Source organism: Oculina patagonica, chromosome 1 (genome assembly GCF_052425735.1).
Source record: "Oculina patagonica isolate OP01 chromosome 1, crgOcupat, whole genome shotgun sequence".
NCBI lineage: Eukaryota > Metazoa > Cnidaria > Anthozoa > Scleractinia > Oculinidae > Oculina > Oculina patagonica.
The window spans coordinates 5,303,928-5,325,472 of record NC_135758.1 but is presented as its reverse complement, the minus strand read 5'-3'; the positions used below and the strand labels follow the sequence as shown (position 1 = coordinate 5,325,472).

The following is a 21,545-nucleotide window of genomic DNA, read 5'->3' as shown; positions in this document are numbered from 1 at the left end:
CACCTATCTTATTCCATGGCACGACAACTATAATCAGCTGGGTTTGAAACCACGGGCCTAATGGTTAGCGCACTCTGCTCCGAGTTGAACGGCCCGGGTTCGAGACCTGGCCAGGGCACGGCGTTGTGTTCTTGGGTTAGACACTTTACTCTCACAGTGCCTCTCTCCACCCAGGTGTATGAATGGGTACTGGCGAACTTACTGCTGGGGGGTAACCCTACGATGGACTAGCATCCCATCCAGGGGGGGGGGGAGTAGGAATACTCCTAGTTGCTTAATGCTACAGAAACCGGGATAAGCTCCAGCTGTATGAGCCACTTAGGCTCCGACACAGACTTTTGAAGCCATGATGGCAAAAATTGATTGATTTTTTTACGATTCTGTATACCTTTAGAGGAGATGATAAAACGAAGCTGTTTTGTGACCAGACAAAGTTCCCAGCAATAATGAAATGCAACCTGGTGAGCAGCATATCATTCTTTTTTACACTAGAGCATGCATGGGGCTGTGATTTGACATTTTTGTCTTAACATAAAAATAAGAAGTAACTGGGGTTTTCCCTCTTAAAACGTTAGCTGCATCAATGATCTTTGTCGTCATCATCATCATTATCGTGATATGGTGTCCCTCAATTTCATACGCACCTTCCCCTTCGCTGCTTCACATTTCTAAGCCTCCATTCCCGCTATCTGCTAAACCATAATAATTATTTATGAAACAAAAATCAAGTTATTGTGAACTGTGAGGTTATGTCCTTCAGTGACCTGTAATTCCATGAAAGATCGCGATCTGAATTACATGAAACGTGAAATGAACTGAACGACTTCTATTTTTGTTAAACGACATCTGGACCACCCACCCACCTGACCCTTATCCCTCTCTTCTTACACCCTGCTTGTTTGTTTATACAAAGTCCAGCTTTCGCCAGCGGTAAATAACTCTTGTTTTTCTGTGAATAAGGAAATCGAAAGGATTCTAGCAGAGTTAAAGAGCCATCGTTCAGAGTTTAGACAGATTTTGCGGCATCCATCACTGGATTACTGTTGTGTATCTGGAAATGAGGTACAGTTCTTTTTATCAACGCTTCATTTCAGTAGAACTTTACAAAACCCGCGTACTTACAGAGATGCTAGTGCTCCACGGCACAAAACATGGATTGAAAGCTCACGCTTTCAATCCATGTTTTGGGTGACCAATCAAAATCTTGGGGGGGGGGGGGGGGGGTTGAGTTGACCGCCGACTCGAGACAGATAAAATCTGAAATTTGCAATGGCCGGAGAGGGGGGGGGGGAGAGGGTTACCTGTGAATGACTAGCATCCCATCTAGGGAGAATAACAATACTACTAGCCGCTTCATTCTATAAAAACCAGAGTAAAGCACTGATAAGTCGGTTGGCTCCTGTGATCCTTTGAATAACTTTTTTTCGTCCTGTTCTTTTTCAGTTCTTGATCGAGGTGAGGAATACAAATTTAAAAATGGTACCCGGTGACTGGGTCAAAATAAGCGCGTAAGTTTCAAGAACTGTTAAATTTGGTTCCCTTCTTCCATTGCTGTTTATTAAATCTTTGTCTTTGTTTGTTAGCCGGGAATAAGTGTACTCACAATTTCTTGTGTGTGATTTTCCAGCACCAAGCAAGTGTCAAGATTCAGGACGCCATTTGTGGAAGACAAATTCAAACTTCTCTGCCAGTGGCGGGAACAGCTGTCAATCACATGTCAGGAGGCGTGGCTGGAATTCCTGGCGCTGTTTTCAGAGGGGTGTTCCAGATATCGCCGAGCTGTTCATCACATCGCTACACTCGACTGTCTGTTTTCCTTGGCTGCTGTTGCTAAGCAACCGGGTTTCACAAGGTATCATAGCTTGTGAACAAATGAGTAAAGCAGTAAATCATATTCACATAGCCGCCATGATCATAATGCAAATTTCCGTCAAATTCCGGTACAAGCCATGGGATTATCGAAAAAAAATTAAAGGTACAGCCAGAAATACTCATTAAGAAATCACTTGACAGCGTGGAAATAAAGCGTGTGTTGTTGTTATTGTTGTTTTTGTTGACAACTGGTTAAAAAATGTTAAAACGGACTTTGTAAAAAAAAAATAATTCAATTCCTTTCTATGTTCAGAACGAGTAAACAACAGTCGTAAATTTTGAACGAATTGTAGAAAAAGCACAGCTTTAGGTGTTGTTGTTTTTTTACCTTGAAAACAATACTATTAGACCGCATTTGACAAATTCAAAGTTTGTCAATATTTGACATGTTGTTAAGAGTTACGTCTGGTGTCGAAAATCAAACTTCTTGAAAACAAAACATTTGCAAAGAAACTTTAAGAGAATGATGTCTAACAAACGGTGTGTTTACGACTATGAGTATCCATCATGGCCGTCGTGGCGAACTCGGTCGGCAAATTTTCAACTCTGAATTTTGAAAAAAAAAAAAACTAAATAGAAACCGAACCTTAGACAGAAGTTCACTAAAAGGATCTTTTGGGAAGATAAAAAGAAGTTTAAAATTTTTTCAGCAGAGCCGTAGCCTCTGTATTTAAGTAAGCCAATAAGCCTGAATAAGCGAGTGACAAATTTAGCATTGTTGTAAAAACCGTCTTGTCTTCATTGTATCGTTACAGGCCGGTTGTGAAAGACTGTGAAGCGCACATTTACATCAAACAGGGACGACATCCTGTGCTGGATTCCCTTCTGCCAGAAAATGAACAGTTTGTCCCAAATGATACACACATGAACGTGAGTGAATGCAGTTGATCTGTTCTTGCATGGTTTTTCAGTAGTAAAGTTCAACGTACTTTTAATGAACAGTTACTGTCAAACGGCCATTAGATGACGTTTTGATCTTTTTTGGTGTCTTTATGTCAAGAAGCTTTATGTTTGCAGTCGTAATCGGTGACGTGGTTTCTTCGCAGGTAAACAGTAATCGCTGTATGATCATCACTGGACCAAATATGGGCGGGAAGAGCTCTTACATAAAACAGGTGCGAATTTGAACACACAACCAACAGCAGTTTTGTCTTTTGCGTTGGCGATGAAATACATGTAGAAAAAGCCGTGATGTAATTTGATTGAATGAGATAAACGAAAAACCGACCGACCTATGCACGCACGCACGCACAAACGAACGAACGGACGCACGCACGCACGCACGCACGCACGCACGCACGAACGAACGAACGAACGAACTAACGAACGAACGAACGAACGAACGAACGAACGAACGAACGAACGAACGAACGAACGAACGAACGAACGAACGAACACACGAAAGAACGAACACACGAAAGAACGAACACACGAAAGAACGAATTAAGCCGTTAGCGTCAACCCCACCATCCATCTGTATTGACAAATGTTACGTCAGTGATGTTGGTTTCGGTTTGCTTCAATGCATTCACACGCTGTCAAGCTAACACCTGACTCACACTACCCTACACAGGTTGCCTTGATTGCTATTCTGGCCCAGGTCGGCTCGTATGTACCAGCCGAGGAAGCTCGGGTTGGAGTTCTGGACGCGGTTTTTACCAGGTATAAACTGACCATTGACATTCTACAATTGTTTGCATTCTGGTCATTTTACCTGTCATGATATGTTTTCAATTGATTGTTTTTGTCGATAGAATGGGAGCTATGGACAACATTTACAAAGGCCAAAGCACATTTATGGTCGAACTTCAGGTAACTATTTATTCTGCATATAAATATTTGATCTGTATTTTAACTGTACTAAAACTATTTAGTAGAAAATTAGCCGTGTTTTGTTGGAAATCGGCGAATCTGATTAGTTCTTGCAGTGTTTTTTATTCGTTGATAGAACACGATGGCGCGCGTGTTGCTCTTTAAAGGGGCAATTATTCTTGATTTTTGACATAAAACTGTAGGTTTTGGACTGCAATCCTTTAAAGTTTCTACTTAAACAATTAGACTACTCGCTCTTGTTTTCTATGGGCGTTCGCTCACAGCAAGAGAAAATAAGCTCACGGAAAACTTGAGCTCGTAGTCTAATTTTTAAATAAAACCGTTCAATTGACTGTCAACTTGCTTTAATGTTTGAGTTTGCTAAACTAGCTGTGTGATTGGTTCGCAAATATTCGTACAACCTGGTCCAGCCAGTAGGAACAGACGTATTGTTTCCTCAACGAATGAGGTAATCTGGTGAAAAACCTAAATGCATTGACATGGGTTCTCGAAATTTCCCGCGTTTTCCACCAGTTGCAAGGTTTCATTGCGAGCGTTGATTGGCTCATCGCGGTATCTCGGCATAATGTGGTTGGCTAGTTGTGACTGGTTTAAAACCTCTGCAATACGTGATTAACTGTTGTTGTTATCGTCGCAGGAAACGTCTGATATAATTGCCCAAGCCACTCCTAAATCACTTGTCATTCTGGATGAGCTGGGCCGGGGAACTAGTACCCATGACGGCACGGCCATTGCCTATGCTACACTGCACCACTTTATTAGCAAGGTATGTGTTGTAGCTGGGAGAACGCGCTACTGTGTCAGTATCTACTGACAAGTCGTTAAAAGAAAGCACGCCGTTAAATCAAAATTATCCGAGTGTGAAGCACAGAAAATCTTTTATTGTTTCGGAGTGCAGCCCGCGAAACTAAAATAATTTTCTTTCTCCAAAGTGAGGGATGTAGCGAACAGCCATTAAGGCCTGACAAAACGAGGAAACATGTATCTAAAAATATTCAAAGTTTGCGCATGTTTCTCCAATGTTTGCCAGTTTTGCCATACCGGAAGCATTGTTTCAGCGTCAATTTTTGTTTCCAAGAAGCAAAATTTGCTTCTGCTACACGGCAGAAACATTCCATGTTTTCGCGCGGCATGGAACCATGGCAAAACGAGAAAACAGTCATGGAACTTGTTTCTGGAAACGTGTTTCCTCGTTATGCCTTGTTTTATTTGGTCCGCATGTAGGTCACTTATATCCTGTTTCTAGCCCTTGGGCCATAAATCGATGGAAGAAAACTCGTTCCGTATCTTCTAGAACGGACCTCGCACTCACGTAACAAAAGTTTTGTGCATTAAAAAGCATATAAAAAAACCAAAGCAATATATTACAATTTCCTAAAACAGTCAAGTCATTTGAGAACGTCTGAGAAATATAGAAGCACTCTCCTGCGGCTCAAGCTTTTACCCGGAGAGCAGGCATTGCGCAGTGGTGAGAGTTCTCGCCTCCCACCGTTTCAGTGGCCCCCCCTTACCCGGCGTCTTGTGTTAATTAATTTGTTGTTGGTTCTCGTCCTTGCTCCGAGGGTTTTTCTCCGCGTTCTCCGGTTTTCCGCTCTCCACAAATTCGATCAGTGGATGAAGAGCCACTCTGTGGAGTTCTCAATCCCGTTTTTATTTTATTATTTTTATACATTTCGTCCTTTTTAAAATGCCCATGGTGCTTATGACAGTATGGTACATGGTTTCATTTCTTCCTGTGTTAAATAACGCGCGTTCGGATGTAGAGCGTTGTTAGGGCTTTTTGAACATACTTGCGGTCCTAGCTCTTTCTTTTTTCCTTCCCGACAGGTATCTAGTCTGACTCTGTTTGTAACACACTACCCGTCACTAGCAGAGCTGGACGCCATCTTTCCGAACCAGGTCACCAACAATCACATGGCTTTTATGACGTCAGAAGAGGTACAAGATCAACAAAGCGCCAAACAGTGTACTGAGGGAGGGGAGGCTGAAGAACATCAGTTACCGTCTACTGTACCGTCAGTCACGTTTTTGTATCACTTGGTGAATGGAGCTGCGGCAAGAAGCTACGGGTTGAATGTTGCTCGTTTGGCGGGAATTCCAAATGAAATACTCACAGAGGCTGCCGCGAAATCACGAGAGCTGGAGAAATTGATCATCTCAAGACGGTGAGCAGCTTCAAAATAAACAATGAGATTTTGTCTGACAAAGTCATGTTCCACGATGCAATCTTTCTTTTATCGGACATACTTTGCAAGAGGCCCTTCCCGGGGGGAGTGGGGAGGTGGGGTGGGGGTTCCTCGTGTCGCTTGTCTGATCTTTAAAAATGCCCTATGTCTGTGTTTTATCGTACTTTACGTTGCTCAACGTCGCTGTCAGAATAAGGGGTTTGTGACGATAAGGGTTTTTTTTGTTGCGATTTCATACTAGGTGCTGTCATTACTTTTTTGGATCATGTCGCTTGTCCGAATTTACCCTGGCAGGGCCTCTTGCAACGGACAAAAATGTTGGGAGTCAAGATGCTGTTGCGTTTCCTTTATGTAACAGGGAAACCCCACCGCTTTTGTGAATTCTCTTTACATAACCACTGGCACACCTAATGATGATTTATAGTTCTTCTTGTTCCTAAACTTTTGCAAGTCCCATCTTTTCTGTTCTCCCCCGTGATTATAACGGTATTATGAAAATGATTAGCCGAGTTAATCTTGAGAATCCTCAAGAAATTTCCAACTGTGTATGGGAAGGCAAAAATTAAGACATTTAGCTTTCTCGATTCCGAATTTTATTTCTTAACTTTTGTTTTTCTCTTTATTCTCCCTCAGCTCCATCAAGACTAGTTTCCAGGAACTGTTTTCAAACAAGCCGATAACACATGAAGCGATCAAGCACTTAAGGATGGTCTTGGAAAAGGTTGCTCCTGAAGTGAAAGAAATGACATTTGATAGTAGCTCTTGATATTAGAGACAATGGTGTTTTTGAGCCTTTATTATCTGAGTTATATGTCAAAAATATATGTCAAATTATCGCAGGAAACGCTGTTTTTCCATTTGTTAAAATTTTCCGATGCGTCAGTCTTAAAATGTATAGAAAATGATTATTGAAATACTTGAGTGAACTATCATCTAAAAGTTTATTAAGATAAATTTTAGCTGCGAATTTGCGAATATTACTTTCTAAACTTCAAATTGGCATTTGCAAGGAAAGGTCGCCAATAAATTTTTAAATCCCTGTGTTTACATGGTATTTAGTTGAATCCAGTTTATAACCTGTGTATGCCAAACAGTGTGTAGTTAAAAGGGAAACGTACTTATATAATTTCAATTTCATGTTGCAATTCACCGAATTGTTTTGCAAGCATTGTGAAAAACAAAAACAAGCAAGTACAAAGTTTTTGTACGAGGTGGTATTTAGTATGTGAAATATCTTCCCCAGGGAGAAGAACCTTATTGAGGCGGACTTCCGCGCTGTGAAAACATTATTTTAAATTTTCCGCGAAATGGCAGTTTATATGACAGAAATTTGTTACGCACTGGCATAGAAACTTATAAATTTCCATAAACCAGTTAGGATTTTGAATTGTAAAATAAAACAATGGATACTGGCTTTAGTGTTGTATTGTTGTTTTGCTGGTGTAACAAATCCAATAGAGAAAGCCGGTAAAACCAAGTCGTTGCGACGCCACGGTTACATTTTTGGCGGGAAAAATAACTTTATTTTCTAAGCTGTTGAATTCGCGAAACGCTTGCAAAACGGGCCGTGTCAAGGTAACAATTTTTCAGGGAAAACCTTACTTATGCTTCTGGATTTTCTAATATTAATTAGAAAGACAAAGGCAAAAATTGATACTTTATAAAAATAACAACATCGGTGGCGAGAGAACAGGACAACGGCAACAGCAATTCACCTAAACCAATCAAAAACTTTAGTTCCGATGACGTATATACGCAAGTTCCCGCCTTTTCCCCGTTTTGTTTCCCAAAAAGGAACACAACCTCGCCAACGAAATGTTTGCAGTCCTTGAGCGAAAGTTTCACCACCGACGCTATTGAAAATAGAAATGAATTGTCAATACTATTTTGACGTGAAACATTCCGCTAGTTTCTTCGTCTTGGGTTAAAATAAAAGTTCAAATAGCGATGATATCGAGCTGATATTGAAAAACAACATGACTGCGCTCCCACACGCGGCTCAATCAGTGCACCACTGATCTCTTATTCGCAAGTAATTTAAACTGGAATTAATGGGAGGAGCCCCAATAAAACCTTTCACTCCCATTTTACACAAGATTGACCGTGATCTAAGAACTGCAGGAGAAAACGACCGGTAGATATCTCTATTGAGAGGATGACCCAAGCGCTTGTCACGAACGGCGACACTTGGTGACATTTGTTTTGAAATAGGGTTTGCACTTTGATGATATTGCACTTGTATTTATGTAAGTTGCGCTAATAAATCAACGTAAATATTTTTGATAAATACCATAACAAGGGTGTGTGCTTCACATGAAAATAAATTTATCTTATCCCTGCTTTGGCGGCGGGTTGTTTTCCTTCACGTAATTTTCTTTAAATAAATAATGATTAAATGCGTCCGGCCAATAGAAAACCCGCTTCCTTCAGATGAAATATAATTCAGTCCCGGGAATAACAAACCATAAGAGGTTTGTGCGTGTTAGTTCTTCAAAATGCTGTGTTGTTTCGTTGTTTTTGCTGTGCTTGGCTTTTCTGGCTGTCTCGGTTCCAATAATGTTTATAACCTGAACGAGCGCGATTTTGAGGGGTACATCCGGGATAAGGACATAATGCTTGTGGATTTCTTCGCGCCGTGGTGAGTTGAATCAAATATTGACATTGTTGAATAGAATGCTACACGCTTGGCTGCGTTTGTTATCTTAGAATATAAGTGATTGGTGCTTTTTGTACACATGGGCAACGTTTCTCAGAGTGTGCTCCTAAGCCTTTACCTGAATTTTATTCGGATTCAAAAATGATCAAAGTCACGATTTGGCTACGAAGGTCATACAATATTTTCGTCTCCAGCAGACTCTCTGTTCAAGGAAACCAAACTTCGGTTACATTTCAATGTTCAATGTTTTTAGTTACAATATAACTTTATTGCTCCCTCTAAGTCCTTGAGTTTGGTAATAGTATAATTTCCCTCGTAAAGAGCGATGTACTATTTTGCTACTAGATTCGATCAAAAGCAAGACATTACTTAGCAGGTAGATCGCGTGCCATATTCCCTTTATTATTTTTTTTAAAACAATTAAACAGTTATGGTACTTTTTCAATTTTCAAAAAAAGACAAAGACATCAGAGTGGGTTCAATTTAAAATACTTGGATCGTAACCCCATACAACTTTTGTCTGGATTTATAAATTGAAGGCGTACTCGACAACAAGTGGAAAAATAGTTATGACTTAGACGTTTTTAAAACAACTGTGACATGTTGTTATGGTTGCTGTCACTAGACTGAGAATCTGATGACAGTTAAAAAAAACTCTTGAAGGAAACCTTTTAAATTATTGTGGAAAATGGCTCGCGAAACGCTAGTTTGTCGGAGATAGTCATAAATCGTCGGAAAGAAAAAACAAAGGGTACATGATATGGTAAATACACTTTAAAAATACTTAAACTAAACTGAAACTGTTTAACAAAAGCGTCATTTAAGTTATTAGCAAACAGTATGGAACTATCTTGATTTACAGACGTTCCAACAAATTAATTTACCTAACCGAGAGCAGATCAAAGTCTTAACACTGGCAGATCATTGTTTTGCAAACAAATGTTTTGATTTAGGTCCCAGTTGAAGGGCGTTTCCAAAAATCAAATTCTTTTGAAATTGTTCTGCACATATTTAGCCGTTTATGCTAATTTAAACACTGGGTCAGCACACCATTTAAACATTTAATAAAATTGATTTAGGGCCTCTTGACTTCACATAAGTTCGTAAAACGGGCTCTCTCGGTTACCAGGACGAATTTTGCCGTCTGTTCGTATGGAAAATTTTAGCCCGGTTGACGAAGATAAAATTCAAGAGACAAAACCAATTAAAATTGAAAATGGCGACACATAAAGTTGCATCGTTCGCGACTACCGTAGCTTTATCGACACTTGTTAAAAGCTAATTCGCATATTTCTAAAGTGGAAATAGATACAAGAAATAACGCCATTTTGACCGCCCAGTTACGAAAGGGAAAGCTATTTCCCGGTGACCAGGCTGGAGTGTTCATATTGAAAAATTTTCTTCCCGGTTGCCGAGATCCCGGTTTTTTTTTTTATTTTATTTTTTATTTTATTATTTTTTATTATTTTCTATTATTTTTTTAGCCGAGATCCCGGTTGCAGAAATTGAGATATAGGTAACCGGGCTGGCTTGCCTTCTCATATGAACACATCGAAATTTTTACAAACGTTTTAGGAGTAAATAAAAAAAAAATCAACTTTGTTTAACGAGGGTTGCACGTAACAGTCTTGCAACTGACAAACCTGTGGCCCTCGGATTCCCGATCGGATTGGAATTTAGAAGTGTTGGAGTGAGTCGAGATCTTGGTATCTGGGCCAGTGAAGAGGCCCTTAATCTCCCGCGAATATTCTGTTCATAACACGCCCAACTGTTCTTTAATGTAGTTCTCAACCACCTGTTCGCCAAAACAACTTGTGTATTTTAATCACCGTGTTTGGCGACTTTTAGCCGTTGTCACCAAGTTCGAACAAACCTGAAAAACTGTTTTCGCTTAACTTACCAGCATATTTTCTTTAGAATCTTAGAAGCGGGGGAGCGTTTTGGAACGTAAGGGGGGGGGGGGGAGTAAGGGGGCGGGGCGTTTTGGAACGTGGGGGGGGGGGGAGACAGAAATACTCGGCAGGTGTTCTTCTTTTCGTTCTAGCAAATGCGTTTTGAATACTGGCTGCTTTTGTTAATTATACACCCTTCTCATTTTCCTCCATTTGACTTTTCTCTGAGAATTACAGTGTTGGTTTAGCCTTTCACATTGTTTGGTCTTCACCAATAGTAATTATTCATTCTCATTTTCTTTAGGTGCTCACATTGTAAGGAACTAAGTCCCGAGCTGGACGCAGCCGCAGATCAACTCGCTACAAAGAACCAGTTTGTGTTTGCTAAGGTAAGCTGCGCTTTGTTATTTGTCATCTTCCATATGTCACGTAACTCAGTGGATGTCACGCAAGTGTCGTTTCAGTGAGGCTTTATCACGCAATTGTTGTGTCGGTATGGCTAAAACTGGTCTTCAACATTAAGAAAGTTAGCCTAACGTTGTAAGCTAGAAGATACTAGAACGATTTAGCAAGAGAACGGAAACGTCAGTTGACGACGGCGTGCGCATTTTAAGGGATTGTGTCACGGCTAAGTTAATTTTATGTTATGAAATTTTGCCAAACACCCGCTATGAAACTAAATGTTTGCAAAGAAATTAATTCTATGATTCTAAATGACAAAACCATAGCTTCACTGCAGCCAAATGTGTTTCCTGGCGTTATAATTTAAAGTTACAAGCAAACAAGATTAACTTTGAAAACTGTTCCGCCGGACCATTTTTCAAAAACCCATATCGCAATCCGTTTCAATCTTCGTCACTTTTCTCTTTTGCATTTGGTGTGTTATTTAAATATCCCTTCACTGTTTTAAGAGGTTATTTTATACATTTAAACAAATTTGGTGGTCAATTCCTATGCCTAAGTTTTGTTAAAATCCGTGACACGGTCCCTTTAAAATGCCTATGTATGGGTGTTTTTATGCGCGTGCTACCCATATATGGGTAGTTTTAATGCGTGCGCCGTCATCAACTGCCGTTCCCGTTCCTCTTGCTAAATCTGTCTACTAGAAGGAATACCGCAAGCTCACCACTTTGAAATGATCACAGATTTTAACTCTTTTTACAGGTGGATTGTGTTAACGACGGCCAACAATTGTGTCAGCGGTTCAACATACAAGGCTACCCTACCATCAAGTTGTTCAAATATGGTCAATATGTTGGAGACTATGTTGGACAGCGAGATAGAAGTAAGTAAGAAAAGAACTTGTCGAATCTCTCATCACGTGAAACAAAAATTACAAGCACACTTGAGAAACGTCGTTTTCCACTCATCTCAGTTATCGATTAATCCCAATGAGAAATATGGAACTACCCGTTGTCTAACCTGGTAAAGACCCTTTCGTAGAACAGACCAAACCACCAGGGGGATAAGGCGTCTTTTTTTTAAAAAAAAAAAGCTCGTTCTTAACCTGTCAATAACACCGTTAGGCTCTGCATGTAAGAATGGGTTATTTAAAATTCCAATAACTGAACAAATACCGTAAAATTCCGGTTATAAGCCCTGGGCTTATACAACTTCGTAAGGGGTTTTGGGTGGACTCATAAGCAGAGGGGCTTATATCCGGGAGGGCTTATAAGCGGAATAAAAATACATTTGGAAACGAGCCACGGGAGTGTTGATCGAAATACGTTTTTTAGGTTCAAAACGCATAATAAAGCAACATTTAGTCCTGTTTAGTACTGTCATTCAGCAGAGGGGAGCTTATATCCGGGGGGCTTGTAACCGGATGTATTTTTTTTTTTTGGTTCAAGGTAGATCGGCCTATAACCGGGGGGCTAATAGCCGGAATTTAACGGTATAGTATTATCACCGTAGGTTGTGCATAGCTGATAAATACCGTTATCATTTGCACAGACTCTCTGATGAAGTACGTAGACTCGGTGGCGTCCACTTTCACGCAGCATGCACCGCTGACCAGTGGAGAACCCAAACCGCTTGCTCAGGCACCTAACTACCCGCCTCAAGCTCAGCTATTCCCCTCGCACCATGCCTCCGCCATCCACGCTCCCGCCCCGGCCGTTGCACCGACGTTTCTGAATCACGCAAACATGCACGCGAAGAACCCGTCCCTTATGCATTCCTTTTACGGTTCCTCAGCGCATGCACAGCACCCTACAAACACCGCTGCGTTTCTAGGCTCCAGTGGACTCTTGCAGCAAGCGAGCCCAGACTCCTTGCAGTCTAAATTTGGCAACTTGGCGTCACTGGATGTATACAGGGCCAAACTTAAAATGATAGCAGCCTACAAGAATTACCAGCGCCGACTCAAAGAGTACAGACTCAAGCTGACGTCCGTAGGTAAAGCCAAGGTGAATCCCAATCCCCAACGGTTCGCAGGCGCGGTTACTCAACCACCTCGTCCTGGTGTTAATGCATTTGCTCAGCCCCAGTCCTATCGCGGATATTATCGGCCCGAGGCTTTGGCAGCTCAGAATGTACAAATCAACCGTGCATATCCCCAGGCCGGGGGATATACCATGGGTTATCCTAGCCAATATGCAAGTCCGTATGGTTATCAAGCGCCAGCCAGCAGTCCGTATTATAGAAGTAAAACGTTTCATGGCGGAAAGCAGCATCATGGAAAGCAAAGAAGACCTGCTCCACGGCCTGCTGCGGTGAGAAAACCCGCGTACAACGCGCAGCCTGGAGCAACACAAGTAAACAATCGAGCAGCTTATTATTACAAACAAAAACAACAACAACAACGATTTCGGCAACAGCCACAACAACGGCAACAGCAATTCAGACAACAACCGCAGCGGCAACAATTCCAACAAGATTCACAGCAGCAGTTTAGACAAACACCACAGCAACAACAACGACAACAATTTCAACAAGAGCCACAACAACAATTTAAACAACCGCCACAACAACAATTTCAACAAGAGCCTCACAAAGAACAAACGAATCACCAACAGCAGAAGGATAACAACAGGCCACAGGTATTCAGAGATCACACAATTTCAATTTATCATTAAATTTGGACTGTTAAGCCGGGTTATGACGAGCAATTTCTATGTGGCAATTTTTATGTGACAACTTTCATTTGCTCGTGTAGACGAGAAAGTTTGATCAATTTTTATGTGACAAATATATTTGTTGACAAGCTGGCGAGTAACCTTTTTGTGACAAATAAAAGTTGTCACATACGAAAATCGGTCGTGTAGACGACTCGTCACATAAAATGTGGCAAATATTGCGTCAGCATATATGGTCACCAATCTCCCAAACTCCCACTGAGCACTGTGCGCGCGTATCTCTGCTGTCCAAGGTCATTACTGGGCGCGCTAAACTTTGGACTGCTGACAAATACTTGTTGTGTCATCTTAACGATCATCAAATATATTTGTCACTTAAAAATTGTCCGTGTAAACTCGGCTTTATACCCTGATATACTGTCTGATACCTTTTCAACTAAACCATAACGCGCGTAACGCGCTAGGCGAAATCCGGGTGCGAAACAATATAGCCTCATTTGAGAACCAAATCAATGTAGTAATAGCTTGATTTTTGTAGATCTTGGTACATTTGTGGGTGTGTAGCGACGACGGGATAAAATTCGGAAACTAAACTTTAAGTGGCGAGGTAAAACAAAGCACCGAGTTTTGCTTCTCCTAGACTCTCGGTGTTCCCTTCGGTCGAAACAAAAATCTTTGTTTCTTTTTCTAGTGGGGTCAGTGACTATGATGCGCATTTTTTCCTAAATCGTTAGCAAAGTTTTTGGTTACGGTTTTTCGTTTCCGCCAAAATCGCCAAGATAACACGAACGTAAAAATCTCAACCGAGGTATATATATCTGTTCTGCGTTTTTGAAGTTTTAATGTAAATCCTCTTGTGTTACTTGCAGGCATCCCAAACAATGGAAAAACTTGCTCTACCCATCCCTGGACAGTCAAGCGACTCACCTGCAAAGCCAGACACTTCAGCTCTGAAGGATCTCAAGGCAGACATCGAGAGTGCCATCCAGGACGCACTGAGAAACGCGGTCTCAAAAGACAGCGGGAAAACTAAGCCGAGTCCCACCGTTCATGTTGATGGCGAGAGGGCTAAGCCCCAGGCTACAGCGGCTGCTGCTGAACAAACAGCTTCAGGCTCTGGCGCCCAGTCACAGAGTGACACAGCGCATGGCTCGGGCATCATTGGAGATGCAGTGACTGGAGAAGCCGCAGGGAGCGGATCAGGGGCAAAGCCCGATTCTCCTTAAAAGACACCGGATTCGAGACGAAGAATAACTTATTGTGATTCCAGCACATGGGAGCTCTCAAAAAGTGACACTGAACGCGACGGTCTCTAAAAGATTTGTTCACTTGATGTGTTTTTGCATCTTTCCAACAGAAAGACCTCAATGAATTAAACTGGCTTCATCTGGCGAAAAGTTAAAACTTTGTTTCGCTAAATCCTAAAAGGTGTCAAAGAGTCAACTTCTGAGACTTTCATGTCTCGCTATCTCTTGATATAATAACCAGTTTTTCTTTCATCTTTTGTCACGAGGAAACTGTAATTATAAATCGCTTATAACTTGGCCGAAATGTCCATTTTGTAGGAAGTCAAAGTATATATTTTGTATAGACACGATATAGTCAAAACAAAAGATGTATATCGTAAAAGAAAATAAAAATATTTTTCTACGTGTAACTGCAATGTAAAGTGTTAGAGAAACAAACAACAAATGTTTAAATGTTAATCTTACAAATGTTTATCTTACAATTTTCATAAAAGATCAGCACTTATAAAAAGAGAAGTTCATTCCAAAATGGCCCTTTTCTTCACACCAAGATATGTTAGTCACCAAAATTTCAGCTTCCAAAGAGTATCAGTTCAAACCCTATGAAATCCTTGTCTGAAGTAGTTCGAAAATCGAGAACCGGCCGCCGCCATCTTGGAGTAACTTAGCAGGCAGGCGATGTATGTGTGACGTCAAAGAGCTCAACCTGAAGTTTGGCAGGAAGTTTAAACATTGTTTAAATACTTGACAGTCCTTGTAAATTTTGAATTGGCTTGTTTTTTGAAATGCCTCAGTTTGCACAAACTGAGCTCCAAGAGGTAGTAAAGTTGAGCTCTTTGACGTCACGCAAATTTTAGTGACTAACATATCTTTGGATTACCCTTTTGTCGGCTTGAACAAAAAAAAGTGCCATTTTGGAATGAACTTCTCCTTTTAGGTGTAATCGGGTGTCTTGAAAACAAAGCGGGCACAAAAATATTACAATGACTTGAAAGAGCTTTTAAAAAGACTGAAATAAGGTAAGGTAAAACATGTATGGGTAAATAAGTACTAGTAACTGTCTTTTTTATTTGAAAAAATTGCACAAAAAGTTGTTTCGTGTTATTCGGGTATTTTACACGATTTTCGATTGAGTGTCGTTAAACCAAAACCGGTCACTCTGACCAATCACAATCACAAAGGACACAGACAATCCAGTGAACAAATCAGTCAAATCGTGTGCCAGCGAGTGAGTCGCGATTGGTTCTGTCGGTTTTGATTATACTACTGATTGGTTGAGAAAGTGGTGCAAAACCAAAGCAACCGCGAATTACTTTCGACACCCAAGTGGAAATTCTGATTGGTGAGAAAAAGAGTAATGCAAAAACCAAAGCAAACGCGAATTACTTTCAATAATCAAGTGAAAATCGCTCTACATACGATTGATGAGAAAGCAAGTAATTCAAAACCAAAGCAAATGCAAATTGCTTTCCAAACTCAAGTGAAAATGGTTCTATCAAACAATCTTGGAAGTAAAACCAATACCACTCGTGACTTGGCTTTGATTTGTGCGTTTCCCGCGTTAAGCATCGGTTGCATATTTTCGCGCGCTTTGGACCGGTTGCATGGATCTGATTGGTCCATTGCGTTACTTATGTTTGTTTTGATTCTTTCGTTCTGGTCTATCAAGTCATCATAAGGCCGTCGAAGCCTTTTTGCGGCTGAAGTTCTTAACTTTTGATTTTAGTTTTACACCAAAGCCGTTAAAATATCTCACTAAAACAAACAGATTCTATAACAGACACACGACAGGTTAAGCGTTTTGTTTGGTAATCAAACATCAACAGGTTAAATGTTAATTCAATAGTTAAGCAAATCACCCACCTGTTGGCTGCGTTTACAACCGAGGTAAATTTACCAAAAAATTCTCATTTATAAAAAAAATATGATTGAAGACGACTAGACCGTGGAGAAGAAGAAGTATCGCTCTTTTTGCATTCCTTCTTCTTGAAAAAAAAAATGAAGAAAAATTAGCACTAAAATAGATGATTGCGAAAAATAGTAGGTGCGAGTTTAGACGAACTTTCTGCCAACAATTACGTGATGCAATAATAAAACTACTCAATGCAAGGTGACAACGACAAAATTAGCCAATCAGATTACACGAAAATGACATATGAAGGGTAAAATGTTGGGGTACTTCATATCAACATTTGGAATTCCCTCTCATATTGTATTACATCCTGAGTCAGAATTTGGCAAAATGTTTTCAATTATTTTTACGATAGCCCTGGCCCTTGTGGGGCCGAGTCTGTGTGCTCCAGCTGACCCAGTGTTTAAGTTAACCGATGCAGATTTTGATCATTTTCTCAAAGACAAGGATACCATGTTGGTCGACTTTTACGCACCATGGTAAGTTCAAGTTGCCGCCATTTTGGATTTTCACCTCATTATTAAATAACTAAAGGAAAACACTGAAAAGAGACTACTACAATATGAGTATATTTTTGCAAAGAAATGCACGGAAGGAGATGTTTTATTATTTCACTTGAACCACTGAGTTGAAGGCAAACGTATAATGAATCTCCAAACGAGATTATCTGTTCACGGATCATTAATCTTGCAGGTGGGACAATGTTTGCTCTCACAGGGTTTCCTTTCTTACTTTCCATTTTCTGCCCTGTTTCTTTTCTTTGTAAAATTTTGCCATTACCAAATACAAAATTTAGTTTAAATACTTTAAAGGTAGACTAATAGAGGCAAGAAGTCTTTTCGAAAGCTATAAGGGCTTTTTTATGACGATCTCCCGGTAGCAGTGAGTTAAAGCAAACAAAAGTAGACATACAGTTTGACTGAATGAACCCTATGTTTACTATATTTATCTTCAATGAATTTTATTGTGACTTATTTTCGCGGAAGGCAATTTTCGCCGAAATTGAAGAGGTAAACTTCGCAATTTGACAGAAAACGCGTGTTGAAGGAACAAAATCTCGCGTAAATTTGCCATACCGATTCGTATTAACAAACGGGTTGTCTCATAAAAAAAAACATATTTTATAACAGCAGAAAATACCAGGTTAGCATGTTCGTTCGAATTGCCAAGGACATATAATTATGGTACCGAAAATAGGTCTGCATTTACAATATGTTTTCTACGTTGTATGATTCAGAGAGAGAGAATCGTGTCAAAATATTTTGCAATTTTTGCAATCGCGATATGTTCAAGACCCATGAAAATAAATAACGCCAAGGTGTAAAAACACTTCTTTTTTCGCTCTGCTTCATTTCGTTTTATTATTATGTCGTTTGTCAATATCTTATTAGCAGGAAAAATTCATAACAACTGGCCAAAGTAGCGATTTGATTATTTTTTGAAGACAAAGTCTCGCCCGAAAAACAAAACAGTTCAAAGGAAGCCATTAAACATCAAATGACAAACTAATCCTCTCCCCTCCCCCTATTAGGTGCAGTGACTGTGCCAACCTGAAGCCAGCTTTTGAAGGTGCTGCGAAGGACTTTGCACTAAAAGGAAAATTTGTTTTCGCCAAGGTTAGTCCTTATTTTGATAACCAGTAAGTTTAGAGCAGTTTTCAATTCTGCGAGTCTCGTGAAACCAAAAGCAAAGTAGTTACTCTGTCAAACCACAGAGGACACAGAGAATCCAGTGAACCAATCAAAACTCGAAGCAAACACATGAAGCTGGCACGAAGCGCGGGAAAACGTGCGCGAGCGAGATACGATTGGTTTTGGTTTTTTAAAAAATCTGATTGGGTGAGAATGAAGCGTAGTTATGCAAAACCAAAGCAAACGCAAATAACTTTCGACACTCAAGTGAAAACCGCTCCGAGCCTGACACCGGCCCGCAGTTTTTAATCTTGCTTGAATTGGCCTCAGTGGAATTACCGGACTCCGGATCGGACAGTCTGGGTTCCAGCGCTCGCCAAGGTCATTTTGTGATGAGGGGTGGCGCACGTTAGGAGTGAAATGCATAAGATCCATTCCATAATTCTTTGCCATTAAAAACAGTAAATTCAGTTACACAGCAGTAGTTGTGTAACTGAATTTGTTTCTCTGTGTGACATCTCCTTTTAGAAACAAAGACAACTTTTAAACAAGAACGTGATCAAAGGTCAGAGACCAAAAATAAAGAATTTGTAGCGCTGGTTAGCGAGTAACTTTTTTTATTTTACTGCTGCATAAACAGATTGACTGTTTCGGTGAGGGAAGGAGTATCTGCGAGAACAGATTTAATGTGCACAGCTGGCCTCAACTGAAAGTCTTCCGTAAAGGACAATATGCTGGAGAATACAGCGGAAATCAGGACAAAGGTAATATAGGACCGCACGTCATGTAACGCTCCTTAGAGTGCCCTTAAACCTACGATCAGGAAAACTTTCTGAACTTTTATATTTGTTGAAGTAGCAACGAAAAGTAAAAAAAAGAGCGCGGAATAATTCGCTGAATCGAAGGTTAGAGTGCTTTTTGATGGTGATTCCTCAAGCGGGCAAGATTGGCCTATCTTACACGTTCGGGATTGCCCGTGATTATCCCGGAAATTCAGTTCTCAATTCATGACTGATGTTGCCTTGTTCTTTTTTTCCGTGTTTATGGAGCTTGACATCGTCTCGGTCCATAAACACGCAAAAAAAAAGAACTTGGCCAATATCACGCCATCTCAACTCGGGGACTCGGGGGTTAATGTGAATTTGAGTGAGATTTTAAGAGGTTTAAAGATGGGATAAAAGAAAGAAAATTATTTTTGGAACACCACCAGACAGTTGACCCCCACGCAAGAGCACTTCAGGTTGTCAGGGGACTGTTTTGGTGTCCATCTACTAATTTTTAACTTCAAATTTTAATTTTACAATCACATTAAATCTTCAATATTTTTCATTCCTCTACATTTTACTTATCCTTTTAAGAAAAACTATCTCTTTCCCAAAACCCCCCCAAAATCACCAAAAAAATTTACAAAACACCGCAAAACATAGATTCGTGAAATGAATTGAATTGCTTGCAACGCGAACGAGATATTTGCAGGAGTCAAAAATGGTCCCTCAAAATGTCGCAGTGCTCGCACAATTTTACAAGTGCTCGCATGCTCGGTTTTTAGTGGAGGTAGGTTTTTGAAAAGTGCTCGTTGCTCGCAAGGCTAATTTTTATCAATGCTCGTGCTCGCAAAGAAAAACGCTGTGCTTGCATGCTCGCAAATGCTCGCAAAGACCATTTGATACCCCTATTTGCATTAAACAAAGTTAAGCGGTGGATAAACGGTCTTTAGGTGTACCCCGCCTTAACCGAACAAGCTTGGTCAATAACCCATAATATATATTTTTTTCAGTATTGTTAAGTGTCAACTACGTTGTTTTGCGACAGATTGTCGCGTAAGAAGTCGCATAACGATAGTTTTTTCCGTACTTTTCTCCTTCAGCTTCTATCGAAAGGTTCATGGCTGAACTAATTAAACAGAAAGTCCCGGGCAACATTATACAAGACAAACCAGAGTCAAACAACCCCTCATACCAGAATACCAACCCAAATGGACCTTGGTATCAGAATGGCTGGACATATTCATCAGTCAGCCCAGGCAATGTACCTTACCAGAACCCACCAGGCTGGAAACGAGGATAAGCTGAAAAATAACTCGAAATATATCAAACTTAAGACTTTGAGATTCATGACAACTTCTGAAAATATGAACCGGCGGTTTCGTGGTTTAAACATGGAAACGAGGCTTAAAAAATAAGCCTCGTTTGCAAGTTAAGGCAATAACGCTTTTAGGAGGAAAGAAATAGACCGTGACTTTAAAACTACTTTTGTCTTTGTTTTAAAGCGGTTTCTTTTGCAAAACCTTTCATATTTAACTGAATTGTACGTTCATGTACATTTTCATGCAATACGGCTTTTTCGTAAGAAGTGTTTTGCATGGTCCCGTTTTGAAATAGAGGCAAAAGCCTTCTCAGAAGTGGGTTATTTTAGAAACCGCTGGAATGACGTACCCAGGCTTGCAAAGAGGGAAATTTCCAATATAACCAGACTTTGTTTTGAATTAAAGGAACAATGAGAAAAATATCAAAAAAATTAATTATGGCAACAAAAACACTTGTTCTGCCTTTTAAAGTTGCTGAAATGCATCATTGTATATTTTAAAGCGACAGAATTAGCTGAATTTAAAATTGAAGCTTATCACTGGAGATTCAGCTTTTATTCTCTATTTACGACACATAATGTTGCGAATTAAAGAAAAGGAGAAAAAAAGATAATTTCTCAAGGATTTCTTTATCAGGTATTTTAATAGATTAGGAAAAACAACTTAGTCAGGAACAAAGGTGCCATTATTGCACATTACTAGTGTCTAATAGTAAACAGATTTAAAGTTTAATCATTTGTTCAGTTTTAGTTCAGAATAAAGCCACATAAAGAACAACACAAGTGTGTGAAAACGTGTTTATTACTCGAGCCTACACGGCGAACCGGACACATATAACATTGGTCTGCAGAGCGTTAGAAATCGCGACACTTTTGATAGCATTTGAAACCACCACCACCACCACCACACACACACATCCCTTGGCGTGTATTTAGGACACCAAATCTAAGCACCTTTGATCAAAGATGAGAGGTGCGGTGGCCTAATGGTTAGCGCACTGTACTTTGGATCGAGGAGTCTGGGGTCTAGCCCTGGCCGGGGTCACTGTGTTGTGTTCTTGGGCAAGACACTTCACTCTCATAGTGCCTCTCTCCACCCAGGTGTAGAAATGGGTATGAGTCGGCTAATCTAATGATGCAGGAGTAACCCTGCA

The 21,545-nt window shown here is 40.3% G+C and overlaps 2 protein-coding genes across 2 annotated transcripts; both read left to right on the top strand.

Annotated features, from left to right (window-relative positions):
• The first annotated feature begins 337 nt into the window (after nucleotides 1-337).
• On the top strand, nucleotides 338-7,299 carry LOC144659437 (DNA mismatch repair protein Msh3-like). The gene is made up of 11 exons (XM_078519908.1): nucleotides 338-461; nucleotides 961-1,062; nucleotides 1,444-1,508; nucleotides 1,628-1,852; nucleotides 2,628-2,742; nucleotides 2,919-2,987; nucleotides 3,446-3,534; nucleotides 3,627-3,684; nucleotides 4,343-4,471; nucleotides 5,533-5,870; nucleotides 6,525-7,299. Exons 1-11 carry the CDS (start codon nucleotides 447-449, stop codon nucleotides 6,655-6,657), a joined length of 1,338 nt encoding a protein of 445 aa, XP_078376034.1. The 5' UTR covers nucleotides 338-446; the 3' UTR covers nucleotides 6,658-7,299.
• A 1,049-nt stretch (nucleotides 7,300-8,348) lies between these two features.
• On the top strand, nucleotides 8,349-21,174 carry LOC144644580 (uncharacterized). The gene is made up of 9 exons (XM_078504107.1): nucleotides 8,349-8,529; nucleotides 10,744-10,828; nucleotides 11,604-11,724; nucleotides 12,393-13,480; nucleotides 14,386-14,739; nucleotides 16,925-17,154; nucleotides 18,207-18,291; nucleotides 18,947-19,070; nucleotides 20,174-21,174. Exons 1-9 carry the CDS (start codon nucleotides 8,387-8,389, stop codon nucleotides 20,371-20,373), a joined length of 2,430 nt encoding a protein of 809 aa, XP_078360233.1. The 5' UTR covers nucleotides 8,349-8,386; the 3' UTR covers nucleotides 20,374-21,174.
• Nucleotides 21,175-21,545: the final 371 nt, after the last annotated feature.

Excerpts from the sequence above, each read along its gene's own strand:
- LOC144644580 (XM_078504107.1), top strand. The coding sequence starts at position 8,387 with ATGCTGTGTTGTTTCGTTGTTTTTGCTGTGCTTGGCTTTTCTGGCTGT. Across the intron at positions 8,530-10,743 it reads GTGGATTTCTTCGCGCCGTG|GTGCTCACATTGTAAGGAAC; the intron begins GTGAGTTGAATC and ends CATTTTCTTTAG. Across the intron at positions 19,071-20,173 it reads CAGCGGAAATCAGGACAAAG|CTTCTATCGAAAGGTTCATG; the intron begins GTAATATAGGAC and ends TTTCTCCTTCAG.
- LOC144659437 (XM_078519908.1), top strand. Across the intron at positions 1,063-1,443 it reads GTTGTGTATCTGGAAATGAG|TTCTTGATCGAGGTGAGGAA; the intron begins GTACAGTTCTTT and ends GTTCTTTTTCAG. Across the intron at positions 5,871-6,524 it reads AAATTGATCATCTCAAGACG|CTCCATCAAGACTAGTTTCC; the intron begins GTGAGCAGCTTC and ends ATTCTCCCTCAG.